This window comes from Prosopis cineraria, unplaced genomic scaffold, assembly GCF_029017545.1.
Source record: "Prosopis cineraria cultivar Desert tree isolate PC_DT_omini unplaced genomic scaffold, ASM2901754v1 PC1473, whole genome shotgun sequence".
Classification (NCBI taxonomy): domain Eukaryota; kingdom Viridiplantae; phylum Streptophyta; class Magnoliopsida; order Fabales; family Fabaceae; genus Prosopis; species Prosopis cineraria.
In genome coordinates this window covers 16683-31204 of record NW_026556798.1, presented here as the reverse complement: position 1 = coordinate 31204, position 14522 = coordinate 16683, and the positions used below count along the sequence as shown (strand labels likewise).

Below are 14522 nucleotides of genomic sequence, written 5' to 3'. Positions count from 1 at the left end.
TGGCTTTACACTTGATCTCTGAACTTCAGGTAAGTTCATATGTGACAATTTATCTACTGATGCCCTCTCTATTTGCACCAATGATAGAAGGTAGCAAAGTATTAACGAAGTGGGGAAATTGTCGCAACTTGTTGGTTAATGCTGTTAAGTTTGGAAGCTGTTGACAAATAGTTATGGCTATATATTAATCTTTTATTTCATCCAAACTTTCTTTTGATTGAGGAGGAGGGTTCATCAGTTTAAAGAGGACGGGTTCTTTATTTCCTGTTTAATTAGTATCATGATAAAATGGAGTTGTTCGGCCTCATTGTTTGATATCTGTTAACTGCTTGGTTAAAGAAATTAGCCATTTATTTTTCCTTTAACAATCTTTTCTGCCCTTTTGTCTAGCACATGTTAATGTTTTTGGTGGAATTCCAGGTTCTGATTCTTGTTCAGTGAAAAAGATAATACGTCTCTACTTAAGTTTCGCACTTGTGTTTCGGTGAACTTAAACGTGCTATGAATCTTCCATTCTTTTTTTGTTTAACTGATGGCACTAATGTGGTTAGGATCTAGGAAAACAGCTGTGTTGAAAATCTTGAAGCCAGAAATGTTCTTCAATGAATTACATACTCAAGGCAGTACCGGCTTCCAGATGGCTGTATAGAAAAAAGATGCCAAAAGTATTTTGTAATCCCTGAAAATTTCGTTAATACTTCTGTCTGTTCTTGTGCTCTTTCTTCATGGTGACGTCTGACTTTTCTCATTTTCTGTATATTGAATTGTGACTTTTCTGGCCACTTGATATTGGATGATAGCTTAGTCGACTGGCAAGGATGGGATGAGTGTGTCCTGGTTGATTTTGTTTGCTATTTCAGTTCTAAGCCCTTCTTGTCTTCGGCTGCCATTATTTTTGACTCTCTGTTTGGAACTTGTCGAAGGATAAACTATGGATTCTTCGAATGGACTAGCCGTGAAAAAAAACCATCGACTGTTTTCTTTTTCTCACAGGTTAAAAAAAAAGGTAGTATTTATCATACTTGTGAGCAAGGGTCATTCACAATTTAACATGTTTCTGGGAATGCATTCCACCATCGTGCGTGTGAGGTAACCATGAGATCAGAAAAGAATTGTACAATGCCAGAGACATTTCAAGGTGGAGATGCTCTCGATAAAATTATATCAATCACAGTTGGTTATAACATTGCAGATTGCAAACCTAAACATACGATGCATCATGTTATGGTTGATAACCTAAACATGTGCATACTTTTGCCATTGTGCTGTTTGTTAATCACTGGCTCTGCTTTATGTTGGACCCTTCAATCACGTGTTATGTATACCCTTGACTCATTGCTTCTGAAAGAGAACTTAGGAAAGCATTTGTTGGCTATGTTCATGGTTAACGCCTCATGTATTGTTGATAACGCTAGGTGTTGAATGGCTCATGTATTGCTTATAATACTGTGTTTATGGATGTCTTTTTTTATTTTTTATTTTTTTTGGGAACCTGGTTTATGGATGATGTATTTGTACAATATGGTTGGTGGATTGCTTCAAAATCATTTTAATAGCAGTAACGCAGCAAGTCCAGCTATTATCATCAAAGATGCTGAACGCAAGCTTAATTTCACTCATGAAAAATAATATCGAATTTTAGGAAGGTGCTCTATAAATCAGGAGTAACGTGTCTCATCTCAAACTCTGCAAAGCACATGATCGACATTTCAGCAACCCCAACAACCAAAGTTGGTGTACTGATGTATACTTGTCTCAATTTAACTTGTTTGGTTTCCTTACCTGGCTTTCATTTCTTACTTCGGGGCGTCTTCTGATAAAATATTTGCACCATGCCAAGATATACAACGGCGGGAAATTAGCATGTCTTTGCCCCGTGAACATCAAAATATGCTAAGATATATTGTGGTGTTGATTCATAATTGATTTTATTATATGTAGAAATATTTGGATATTTTTATGAAAGTTATAATTTTAGATTTATAATTGATTTTGAAACCTAGCCCACTTAGGAATGGGGGGATAGAAGAGACAGGCAAGAGCAGTAAAAAAAATGTTATGTTTTAACTTCAAGGCACCAATGGGGGTTTGGTAGAGTTGGCAAGGGCTACTATCGACATTCTTTGGGGCAAAGGTTTGAACTTTGAGGGGTGACAGATACAATAATTAACATGATTTCAAAAAGGTCATCTCATTAGTACCTCGTTACTACCGTAAGGTCTTCTTATGGGGGTTCAGATTCGTTTGGGACGGGCAATAAATTCAGGATACTCCAGGATAGTGGATGATTTATATCCAAAAAAAAACTTCAAGACTCAATTTTATAAATATTTTTTATTTTATATTAATTATTAAATTTAATTTTATTTGATATGGGACTTTTTATATCGTTTATAGTCCATTTACACTTAGGCAATGTAACGCTATCACATTGTAGCAAAGATAATTATATAAACAAAAAGTGATGATGAGGAGCTCATCAAAATTGTAGCAAACTTCACATAGTACAAAAGTAAATATAAATTGAAACACAGATATTTATAGATTTTAAGGCGAACGACTCTTGGATCCCAAATGATGATTTTGATCACGGCTATAAAATAGTTTTGCTAAAAGATTAGTTCGAATTCAAATGACTGCAAATATAAAAGTTTCAGTTACTGATTAGGTATTCAAATTTTGCATGCCGCTAACAACTATTTGCAAATGAAAACTCTCATTTGCAAAGCAATATTTGCAGCTCAACTTTTAGCAAAATTTTTTAAAATCTAATTGTTATTAAATTTTCTTTTTTAGAACCTAAGTGTTAATTTCCCTAAATTTCATACTAATTATGTCCTCATATCAGTAATAATATTTAACATTATGTATTGACAAGGTATAAATCATAATAATCATACTTTTACTAATTAAACCAATTTTTATTGGCATTTATCAATTTCTAACAATAGAGATACGGTTCAAAGAAAGATAAATTCAAGAATAGGACATGCCATAAAATTTACGAATCAAATCTTCAATGTTCTTCACCCCAAAAAAAAAAAAAATCTTCAATAAGTCCCTTTCATTTTCTGATGTATAAATTAAGGACAATTCCAATTTTGACATAGAGGGTTGTCCGGAGAGATAATATAGCAAAGAACATCAATAATGAGCATGCCCATTATTTACCAAAGCTACTGCCTACTTGCATGCATGCTGCAATCATTGACTTATTAGTAACTTTAACATTATAAAATAACCTATGGTGCAATCATTACACTGTATTTTGTGGGGCGAAAAGCTAAGATAATAGCAGTCCTGGAGAAAGCAGAAGATCAGTTTGAAGATGAAGAGAAGAAAGTTTTCAGGAAGCCACAGGTACAGTGAGACTACCAATTCTTGAACTGCTTCTAACAGCTATACTCTTCACACTATTCTTCCTTGTTTCAATGCTCTGTTTTGGAGTTTGCCCAGTTCGCTTCTCTCTACTGTGTGGCCTTCTTGCCTCCTTAAAGCTGCCCTCTAATGAAACTCTGGTTTTGCCACCCAGCCTTTGCTCGTTCCTTCCATCTGGAAACCCAGCCATTTGCTTCGAATCAAGAAGGCGGCTTTGGTTGGTTGGAGGAGTTGAAGAGGTCACACTAGCCTCAGAGGATGCGATACTATGTGGCTTGGTTGATGTTACAGATTCATCAGCAGCTTGATCATTTCTGATTCTAGTCTTCAAATTTGAAGAAATTGCTGCGCCTGATATGCTCCCTGCACATTTTGGTTTATTCTGTACTTTCTTGTTCCTACTTTTGTTGTTATCTGTTACATCCTGATGTTCAGAAAGGAGAACCAAATGTTAAGGTAGTTGGACTCAAATAGGGAAAGCAGAGGGGGAAAATGCTACAATTGGACACACATACAAAAAAATAACAAGGAATTTAGCCAGCAAAAAGACTGAACCAACTAGTAGGTCCTATGCTTGAGCCAATAGGTTGGGAATTTAAAGCATTCATGCCGTGGTTTTGACACCACCATTTCTCATAGCTCATAAACCATGGCATAAATCAGATGTTTGGACTTAAATCAATGTTCATCAAACATCTGTCACATGTTTAATGAATCAAGCTGAATATATTAATTATGATCGGTGAACCCAGTAAAATAAATTTATTTGAACTTGAGATGATGCCCATAAAACATTCCTATTTCCTAACATGTTTTAAGTAGTTAGCTTGCAAAAAAGGTCGGCCAGAAGCCACTCATCCATACATTTCACATACTCGTGTAAAATCCCCATTTGCATATCTCCCATATCAGAATCATCGTCCAATTGCAAATTACTAACAAAACAACTGTTGGGAAACGTGAAGACATGTTTTACAACACATGTAAATTTAGTATATTTTAATATTAATTTTATTATAGAAGATGCTATCATCTTAGGTTCATCTTGTTTTAAGGTAATTATATTCTAAACTTTAATATGTTTTTTATTATTATAAGATTATTTTAAATATTTTATTTAAGATAGAAGTCCTAGATAATACAAGTTTTTCAAATATCTTATCACTTACGCCTTATCATTATCTTCTACTGGGGGATTTCAGTGTCGGGATTTGTTGTCTCCTTTGTTGTATATGTTCAACTATTTTCATTCAATAAGTTATGTCAAGGGAAAATTAAGCCTTAATTTCTGCGACAACGAATGACCACAAACACTCACAAGCCTATAAGTAGATTTACCAGAGAATAACAAGCCAAGACACAAAATCCAGTCAACGAATGAGATATATGACAGCCTATACAATCCAGGAATAGAATTATATGTCATTACAATTTCCATTTACCTTATTCCCGTCTGAATGTGAAGCAGCAGCTGTGCGATAAAAGGAAGGCATAGGCGTCGCTTTAAAGTTAAGAGTCTTCCTGAGTTTTCTAATCTCAGCTTGTGTCTTTTCCTACAAGAAACAGATGCTGAATCCAATTAGTTTCTTGGAGCTCTATAAGGAATACAAACAAGCAACTAGTAGAAGCAGCAGCAATGTCTGAATTCAACCTGCATAACTAATTGATAAAAGTTATTTAGGATCCTTTAAACGTTTCTTTCTCCATTCAGTATCATTAACCACACCCCTATCTTCTAGACTCCTAACCTTTAGCGAGAAGATCTTTACTTATTATTTAGACCAAGGTCCTTTCCTACTTGTATTCTTTTACTCTCCTGCACCTTTAATTTAATGATTTGTATCCCCACACTCATATGTCTCTCGAGACAAAGCGGTTAAAAAACCTCCATTCTCTACACTGTACATCTCGAAACCATAAACAAATTTCTCTGCTCTTATTTTCAATGAAAGTTCACTGGCATTTGATCTATTAATCTAATCTCTTCTCCAGCCAAGCCGTGTCTTCTCACAAATCCCTAAAGCTTCCAACTCCACTAATTTTGGATTAGTCCTCTTGATAACCTATATACAACAGTGCACGGAATGGTAGACAAACAAATCTAAGCTTGATTCTTAAGGGAACTAATTGAACACATATAGTTGTTGATGCACTGCAAAATTTAATTGAACCAGTATTGATTCTATAAGAAACATTGAAGTACATTTTACTTAAAAATAGAACGATGCCATCTTTTTTGTGCCGAAACTATGCTGCTTTCAGGGACCTCAAGATTTTCAAACCTCAGACTCCCCTGTATTTATTTCATCAAGTCAGCCCCCTCAAAATACTCTTTCTTTCTTTCTTTTTAACTTCAAAGGCACTTAATAATTCATAGTTTGGCTCCTCTAGTAATTTGATACCAGATCTACCCCTGATATTTTTACCAAAAACAAGGAAGATGATGCCTAATTGGATCCCTTCCATGCATGCATATGACAAATCACAGGATAATACTATTAATGTGGTACCACTAAGATTTAACTAATAATCCTGATGTTTTATCCATGCCAGAGTTTTTTGTTGCTCTAGGATAAACAGATTCATCATACTCAAACATGGCAAAAATAGCTTTACTTTCGTGATTAGCCCTAAAATTGACGGTAGCAAACTATAGTACCTATTTTAGGAGATATTAAGGATAAAATAGAAACACGCCAAATCTAATGCGTTTTCATTTCCAGTGGAGGTTGATAAAATTTTGGGAGAATCCCAAGAATAAGACATCAGTAAAATAATGATATAAATTGAAATAAAAAAAAATATTAAACTGAAATGAACTGCACAGATTAGCAAATTAGTTTTGTCACAAACTTGCCACATTTGTAGAGATTTCAATTGGGATGTTTTTTAAGATAGATTTGATCCATATTTCACATTTACATAAAAGACAGTATCCTCTTAAAGAATTATAAGTTTCATGATACAGGCAAACAGAAAATGGCATGACAGATAATAGTGCGGCATGCTGGTGCAATCATCAACTCATTTCCTCGTCAAACACATTGATGTGTCTTTCCCTCCTCCCATAAGAATAGGACAAAAAAAAATAGACTCATTTCGAATTTGAAGTTCCATAAGCTAGAAAACAATATACTACAAGCATTTAGGAACCATCTGCCACATAACCTGCTATATATTTCTCCTTACAGAAACAGAAGCTATTATTACTCACTATTTTACACTACCTTTGACATTGCTTGCATTTGATTCATCTCTGCTTCTTTTGCATGCATTTTTTCTTCCAACTTCATGTAGAACTGAGCGGGGGCATGAAAACAAACCAAACAATCATCAACCCTAATTTTAAACATCAACGTAATAAGATTTTGAAGTGACGGCACTATGCTTGCCTCTTTCCTCCTTTCTGCTCGTTCACTACTTTTAAAGTTGAAAGCTGCAGCCCTTGGCCTACCCTCAGAGTTTCTTGAACTTGAATTGACAGTTGGGTTCACCCTAAACAACAGTACCATGCTAGTTCATATCAGAAGGGAAAGAAAAGATTCATCCTTGATATAAGTCTACAAACCTTTTGGCTTCTTGGATCCGTCTGGAATTAGCTTTTAAAACAAAAGGTTGAGATTCTGCAGCCTTGTTTATTTCCAGAACTTTTTCACTACCCCCAAAAAAGAAAAAACACGTATGAGGTCTCAATGTGTGAAATATATAATGTTTTTAGATCTAAGAAACAGCAACTACCTTTTCCTCTCACAAATTACTTTTTTCTCACTTTTAGAAACCTGCATACAGAAACCCATGCATGCTGTTACTGCATTTTCATTAATGATGCATAAAGGCCATTAATAATCAACATAATTTGAAAATGTACACTGAGACAAATAATTATCAACTCATTAATCTTCCATTCTTCTAGAAATACACTGCTGCCATTAAATCCTTACTTCTTTTGGAGTTCTGCCTAGTGAATGAGTCCTTGGCGTTGCAAGTTTTGATGAATTCTTTTCCACATTGGTTTTCCTTGGACTCTCTCTACTAGAATTTCTTGCCAAGCCCTTAGGTGATCCTGCTGAACTGTTTTTCCAGACTTGAACACGGTTGACTACGGAGCTCAACCCAGGCTCAGGCTTTGTTTCCCATGAGTCCGTCCACAAAATCATAGGACAACATATTACATGAAGTATATTTAAATGTTGCAGAATATGAACAATGCATAAGAAAACACCTACAGAAATAGCTCCATATTTAAGAAAACAGTATTTGATAATGTTTTAACTATACTATTTCCTTTCTGGACTTCCCACTTTTTATCTTCCCATGTTTAAAAAAAAGAAACATCACTGAGGAGAAGCATACCTTTGGAAAGGGACTTGGAGGATCATTGAGAGCTGTTTGCTCAACACCTCTAGCTGGTTCAGTCACACTCATAATTCTTAATGATTCATCATTATTGGCAGTACCACCATGGTCCTTTTTCACTGCTACAACCATCGTGTCATCAACAGAGATTGTGCTACTTGTCTCATTTTCAGGTTTAGGAGCTTCATCCAAAATTCTGTTATTATCAATAGCATCCTCCAAAACATTACAGTTATTTACAGCGAATTCCATATGCAGGTTAGAAGATGAACCTTTTGGCCCTTCTGTGACCAGACCTTCCACTTCATATCCAGTCACTCCATACTCTCCATTATAATCTGAACCAGCAGGTCCTTCATCAAATTGAATATGATTGTCATTTTCATCTGGCCCAAAATCTTCAAAAGATCTGTGTTCATATTGACCATAATGGCCATCCACAATTGGCTCAAAATCTTCCAATGATCTTTGATCAAATTGAATATATTGGCCGTCTACAATCGGTTCAAAATCCTCTTGGGATCTTTGATCAAACTGAACACCCTGACCATTTTCATTTGACTCAAAATCCCCTAGGTCGCTAATTCTCTCTGAACCGTCATTTTCACCAGTTGTTTGATCAGATCCATCATGATTTACAGGTATATTAAAACCTAAAAGGCCCTTCTTCTTGAAATGAGCTTCAAAATATGCTTTCTTCTCAATAACTGAACCTGGTTTTGAACATTTCTCAACTTCTTCCAAGTACCTATTGTGAGAGAAAGAGGATCTTCTTTCCCAAGATAAAGGTTCATTTTCAAATCTTCCAAATGAGATGGAGCCGGAATGTATCGAATCTCCCTGCATCATTTGCAATGAAGCAGAGCACCAGCAACCAGAAACAGATATTAACACAACACAATTGAGACAATTCTCATAGTAAATTCTGTGAAATGGAAGGGGGACAAGATAAACACAATAATTTGGCCCAAGAAAAAATGATGTGAAAGAAAAAATAATTGCAGCACCATTTTATGTAAAAAAAGACTGCAAGTCCACGTTTTACAATTTCGCAAATTTCCTTCTACAGACACTTGTACATTTAACAGTTTCCATTGTACCATTTCAACATTACCAGAGCAGAACTCTATATGGTAAAATAATACTTTGAGGTGGTCCGCTAGATTACCAAAATAAATGCTTTGGCGAGATACTGTCACTAAATATGAACCCCATAAAAAAAAAAATTACTCATGTTAGATTAAGCCCCATCAGGGTAAATTAGTATGCCAATCCACAGCAGTCAATCACTATCATTCTATTTTGACAAACTATTATATGAATTAATAGTTCAGATCAGTTCCACTCCGCAGCTGACAGAGAACACGATAAAATTATCATCTAGCAACAAATAATCATTAACCAATTTTATTCACAGCAAATGAAAACAGTAATTAGCCAATCACCGAGAAAGGAAAAAGACGTCGGTGGCGTCTTTTAAAACCTTAAAATATTCAGTTCTTCCCACTCTGTTTATGGATTAAATTGATTATTGAAAAAAGTTGTCGCTCGATAAAGCAAACAAAAGTTGAAAGAAGACGAAAGAAACTCATGATTGTACTGGCATAAGGAAAAGCCATAAAGCGATCCATTATTAGATCATAGGAGAGTGGGAAAAAAAATAACCTGAAAGTCAATGCTAAACGTTTCTTCAATCTCCCCAGCCATAATTCTCCCTTTATAAATCACTAGCCATAAGCAGAATCACCAAGTCTTACAAATCATGATCCTTATCCTAAAATGAAGCCACCCAGACAATCTCGTCACTGAAAATATCCAAACCAGAAAGGCAAAAGGCGCATATATTAAGACCCGTACTTCAAAAGCACAAATGGCACACAAAAATCATCCAAAGAACCGACGCGCATTTACAAAAGCAACAGACCACAAGCATAAAAACTTAGCGCAAAGAAGTACACCCTCGAAGCGAATTCCAATTCCAGTAGTAGGTTTACTTCGGAATTAAAAAGATTCAGGAACCAGAAAACGCGGGCAAAGGAACCAGAATGCCCGAAAAAACGCTGGCTGCTTGATAGCAGATCTTTTAGCTCGGACACGCAACAAGATTCTTGTTTCAGAGTGTTTGGTGTTTAATATGAAACTCTTGAATCCGAATCATATACTGACTGAAAAGGGTTATACAATATAGCAATCCACAGACATGTGCCGGTTGTCTTGTCCTGTAATGCTCAGATCAGACAGTGGTGAAATTGCTGGGCGTCGCGCTAAGGCTCATGCGCCCACAAACGGATCGTCAACGCAACGTTAAAGCTAAACCGAGGCTGTGTGTGACAGTGTGAGCATGTGTCACCTCCTCCTCCTTCATCAGGCAGAGGAAAACAAAAGCCAGAAGGAAGGCATTGCAAGGTGGTGGCCGCGCGTGCATCCGCGTGTCGGCTGTATCGCTGGCTACTTGTACTATTTATGGTATTTGCATCCAGAATCCAAGAATCCGATTGCGTAAATGCAGGCAAAGAAAAGGATAACACTTTCAACCATGGCCGTAACGAAGTGAATTCGGAGAATGACTTGAGTTGATCTATTTAATGAGTGTGTTGAATTTTATATTTACTTTGAAAATTATCAAAATCCATCTTTTTCTAAAAATTTAAGCAATCTTCAAAATTTTCATTTGTATGGTTCCTTTTATTAATATTTTTATGACAAAATTTTTTATAACAATTTAATTAAATGAAATTATTGTTATTGTGTATGTGATGCTAATTATATGGTTCATTAAATCTAAATCTTAAAGTATTAAAAACTAGATCGATTATTAAATCGATTAAGATAGTGATTCAACAAGGGTTAGATTAGAGTCAAACATGATTAAAATAATAAAATTAATTAAAATATATTTAAATATTTTTATTTGACCATGGAAAATATTTAAATAAAAAACACTAATCCTCAAAATATTGTATAAAATATTTTTTCGTTTTCGTAAAATATTAATATAATATTTTATAAGATGAAATTTATAAAATATCCATTAACAATGTAAGTTAAAATGAGTAATTTTTACTGAAATGCATTTTCAAAATGGCTTGAAAACTTGGGAAAGAGAACGTGCAGCAGTAATCAACTTTGATGAAAAGCCAGAGGTGTCAGCAAGAATGACAAGTCTACTATCATTTATTTTAAATAAAAAGTAATGAAATTATAACCATTATTTCCTTCTACCCTGTCTCTCTTTTTTGCGGGCATAGCTTCACTTTGCTTCTCTATTTTGCTTTATCATTTTTCGATGGCAGCTTAGTTGTGTGGTGTTCCAAATCTGCGTTATGTTCTTCAGTGTTCCAGACCTACTTAGTTGTTTGGTGTTCCCAATCTAGACATTCTAGATCGCCTCTCTTTAATTTGTTCCAAATCCACTCGGTCTCTCCCAGTGGTCTCCTGCTCTTCATCTGGGTTGTCATCTCGTTTCAAGCATAGTTGGAATGAAGCAACATATCTCCTCTGCCACCATCTTCTTCTTCTTCACCACCCTTCTTTTTATTCATTTCTTTAGTTTTTCTTGCCGTTGTTTTGAAGCTTTTCAAATTTTAGCTAAGCTGACACTTTTTTGGTTTTTTTTACATATTTTTTTTTAAAAAAATCTGATAGCAAAAGTAAATGATCTAATTAACCTAGCTAACCCAATGGATTATTCAGTTTTTGATTTTTTTGCATATTTTTTTAAAAAAATCTGATGGCAAAAAAAAAATGATCTAATTAACCTAGCTAACCCGATAGATTATTCCGTTTACACCAAGTTAACCCCGAGTTAATCGAGTTATATAGAATCACAAGCTAACTAGGTTAGAAGGAAAATCGAACCAATGAAGAAGCCAATTCACCAATTTTTGAGTTAATCCAATCTAGTTTGGTTTTTCATACAACGCTAAATCCTAATCCATACTCCCCCGCCCAATTTACAAGAAAAACTTGGACAGAAACAAATAAGATTTTAATAATTATACTTTCAATATTACTCTTTTTATCTTAGTATTTTACAAATAAAATTATATTAAATAAAAGGTATTTTTAAAATATTTATATTTATATTTAAACAATAAAATTGTAAGGTATATTTAATAAATTTTATTAGCAGGCATAATTTTATCAAAAAATATTTTATAAATTGAGATATATCAATAAAAACAATTATTTCTTTATTTTTATTAAAAAATATCATGTCTTTGGTCTTTTCTCTTTTTGTAGCTCTTTTATTATGAAAAATAAAAATAGTCGTTTAGTTTGATTACGTGTCTTCTTGGCAAATAATAATAATAATGATAAAGACAGAATTTCATCCAAGGATCATTGGTAGAACCTACTTACAAGTCAAATCCAAAATAATTTAAAATATACAAGATTTGATGTTTGAATTTAAATTAAACTAAAAAATAAAATGATTAAAATATTCTTCTTTAATTTTTCATATATTGTAAAAGCGGTACCGGAGCACAAAAAAAATTATTAGAAAAAGGAAAGTTTATGAAACATGTTTTAAAATAAAATTAAAATCTATTTTATTGTAATTGAATATGATAAATTTTAAAAAATATTTTTAACAAGTTAGTATCTATATGTTATTCTGTACAAGTGAAATATTATAGAAAAAATATGTGATAACAATATATCATATAAAAACAAATTATTCTATATATTTTAACAAATTTTTTTCATATATTGTAAAAGCGGTAGCGGAGCACGCTAGTTCTACAGTGCTCCACCCCCAACATTTAATTTTTATATTTAAAGTAATTATTAGAAAAAGGGAAGTTTATGAAACATGTTTTAAAATAAAATTAAAATCTATTATATTGTATCTATTGAATATGATAAATTTTAAAAAATATTTTTAACGAGTTTATATCTATATGTTAATTTGTACAGGTGAAATATTTTAGAAAAAATATGTGATAACAATACATCATAAAATAACAAATTATTCTCTATATTTTAACAAAAAATGAAAATTTTAAAATAAAATAATTAATCGTTTACATTGTTATATAAAATTGTTATTTATTTCTATTTGCTACAGACCGAAATCAGCCTCATTGCAGAAACAAGAAATAAAAAAAAGATAGTATAAGGTTTATTTTGTGCCTTCTAAATACTATTTTATGCCTTCTAAATGCTATTTTGTCTATAATTATAAACTTTAATATTTATTCAATATTCATCTTCTATTAATTTTTAGGCTAAAGTGTAGTTTTAGTCATCTAACTTTATGATATAAGATTTTAATTTAATCTTTTAATTTTATAAAGTATATTTTTAATCCTTCAACCTTAAATCGTTAGTTTCAAATTTTTTGAACTAATAATTATTATTTTAAAAAATTAAATTTAATATATCAATATTTAAAAATATTTTTTTAATATTTAAAAATATAATGTAAAAATTTTTTAAAAAAAACCAACAGTGTTAGAGTTAAAAGACTAAAAAAATATTTTATAAAATTAAGAGATTAAAATAAAATTTCATATAAAGTAAAAGAACTAAATGCATATTTTAATTTGATTTTTAATATTTTTATTTTAACTTTTCTGCGCATCACATGAATATAAAATCTAATTAAGTTGAAATACTAAACAAGACATATAATGGGTTTCACAATAACGATAAGAGATTAACAGGTAATATTATATGTCTAACAAGTCCATTATTACTTAAAAAAGTAACTTGATAGGTAAAGATTTACTATCATGTAAAATATTCAATTAATAATATTATTTGTTAATTCCTTATTGTTATTTATTAAATCCATTATGTTGCTCGTAAAAATAATGTTTGACTTGTTTGACGCATAATATTACTGTTAATTCCTTATTATTACTTGTTAAGTCTACTATGTTACTTGTTCACATCCAACATATAATAAATATTTTTTGTCAATATACTATTTTAAACAATGTAATTGAGTTGTTAAACGTATAATATTACTTGTTAATCCCCTACCATTACTTATCAAGTCCATTATGTGTCTTTAAATGATATTTTAGTCATTTTGCTTTGTAATTTAATTTCAATTCAGACCTAAAATCCTGTAGTGATATTTTGGATTATTTTGTATTTGTTTCGTAAATAAGTCACATTATTAGTCCTTTAACAAAATTCTCCCAAAAAAAATTAGATTATGTCCCATACTCACATTAATTAATACAAAAATAAATTGAAGAAAAAAAATTAAACTGACTAAGTATTTTAAATTAAGATTATTTAGAAAAAAATATCTCGCAAGGAGAGAGAGAGAGGGTATAAAATTAAAAGTTGATTGTAATTACTCACCAAGAACACACATTTACATGCACATCACTTATTATTGATTGAAAATTTGAAGTCAGAATACTTAGATTCATTTGTGCATTACACTAAATTACTCGATTAAATCTTTACACTTGAGCCTTTTTCTCACTACATCACGATTTAGTTAAATATAATGAGTGATACTTATATCTATGATAAAACTAATGTGGGAACATTTTATTGTAACTAACGGAAATAAGAAAATATAATTAAAGCTGTTTATAACTCATATTTTCATCAAATAAATCCCTAAACTTATTTTTTATAATATCTAAACAAATAAGTGATATTTTTTTCTCCATATTTTTCACATTTTAATGGACTTGGGGTTTTTATTTTTGCCATTCAAGTTCAGTCCAAGTTGATAAGATTGATGAGGACTAATCTTATATCCTATGAAAATGAAAGTATGAAAGAATTTTAAATACGTCAATTCGTTACTATATTTG

The 14522-nt window shown here is 32.2% G+C and overlaps 1 protein-coding gene and 1 non-coding gene across 8 annotated transcripts; one reads left to right on the top strand and one right to left on the bottom strand.

Annotated features, from left to right (window-relative positions):
• The first annotated feature begins 2 nt into the window (after nucleotides 1-2).
• Nucleotides 3-64, top strand: LOC129300195 (small nucleolar RNA snoR101). Its single transcript, XR_008590722.1, has one exon. It is a non-coding gene; the product is annotated as a small nucleolar RNA snoR101 (small nucleolar RNA).
• Nucleotides 65-3144: 3080 nt separating this feature from the next.
• LOC129300193 (protein WVD2-like 7) lies at nucleotides 3145-10284 on the bottom strand. 7 transcript variants are annotated; one of them, XM_054938731.1, is made up of 10 exons: nucleotides 9659-10284; nucleotides 9400-9539; nucleotides 7732-8574; nucleotides 7320-7502; nucleotides 7117-7157; nucleotides 6947-7033; nucleotides 6771-6873; nucleotides 6606-6677; nucleotides 4821-4931; nucleotides 3145-3802 (listed from the first exon to the last, which is right to left on the bottom strand). In XM_054938731.1, exons 2-10 carry the CDS (start codon nucleotides 9439-9441, stop codon nucleotides 3347-3349), a joined length of 1938 nt encoding a protein of 645 aa, XP_054794706.1. In that variant the 5' UTR covers nucleotides 9442-9539; nucleotides 9659-10284; the 3' UTR covers nucleotides 3145-3346. The 7 variants fall into 7 exon arrangements, with proteins under 7 accessions (XP_054794706.1, XP_054794709.1, XP_054794707.1 ...); XM_054938734.1 differs by having other exon boundaries at nucleotides 9400-9508; XM_054938732.1 differs by having other exon boundaries at nucleotides 9693-10284.
• Between the last annotated feature and the right edge of the window lie 4238 nt (nucleotides 10285-14522).

Bases quoted from the DNA above. Each gene is read 5' to 3' on its own strand.
- LOC129300193 (XM_054938730.1), bottom strand. From the start codon at position 9,441: ATGGCTGGGGAGATTGAAGAAACGTTTAGCATTGACTTTCAG. The intron at 7,503-7,731 runs GTATGCTTCTCC...TGGGAAACAAAG, and splicing joins CTCCAAGTCCCTTTCCAAAG to CCTGAGCCTGGGTTGAGCTC. The intron at 3,803-4,820 runs GTAAATGGAAAT...TCTGAACATCAG, and splicing joins CACATTCAGACGGGAATAAG to GATGTAACAGATAACAACAA.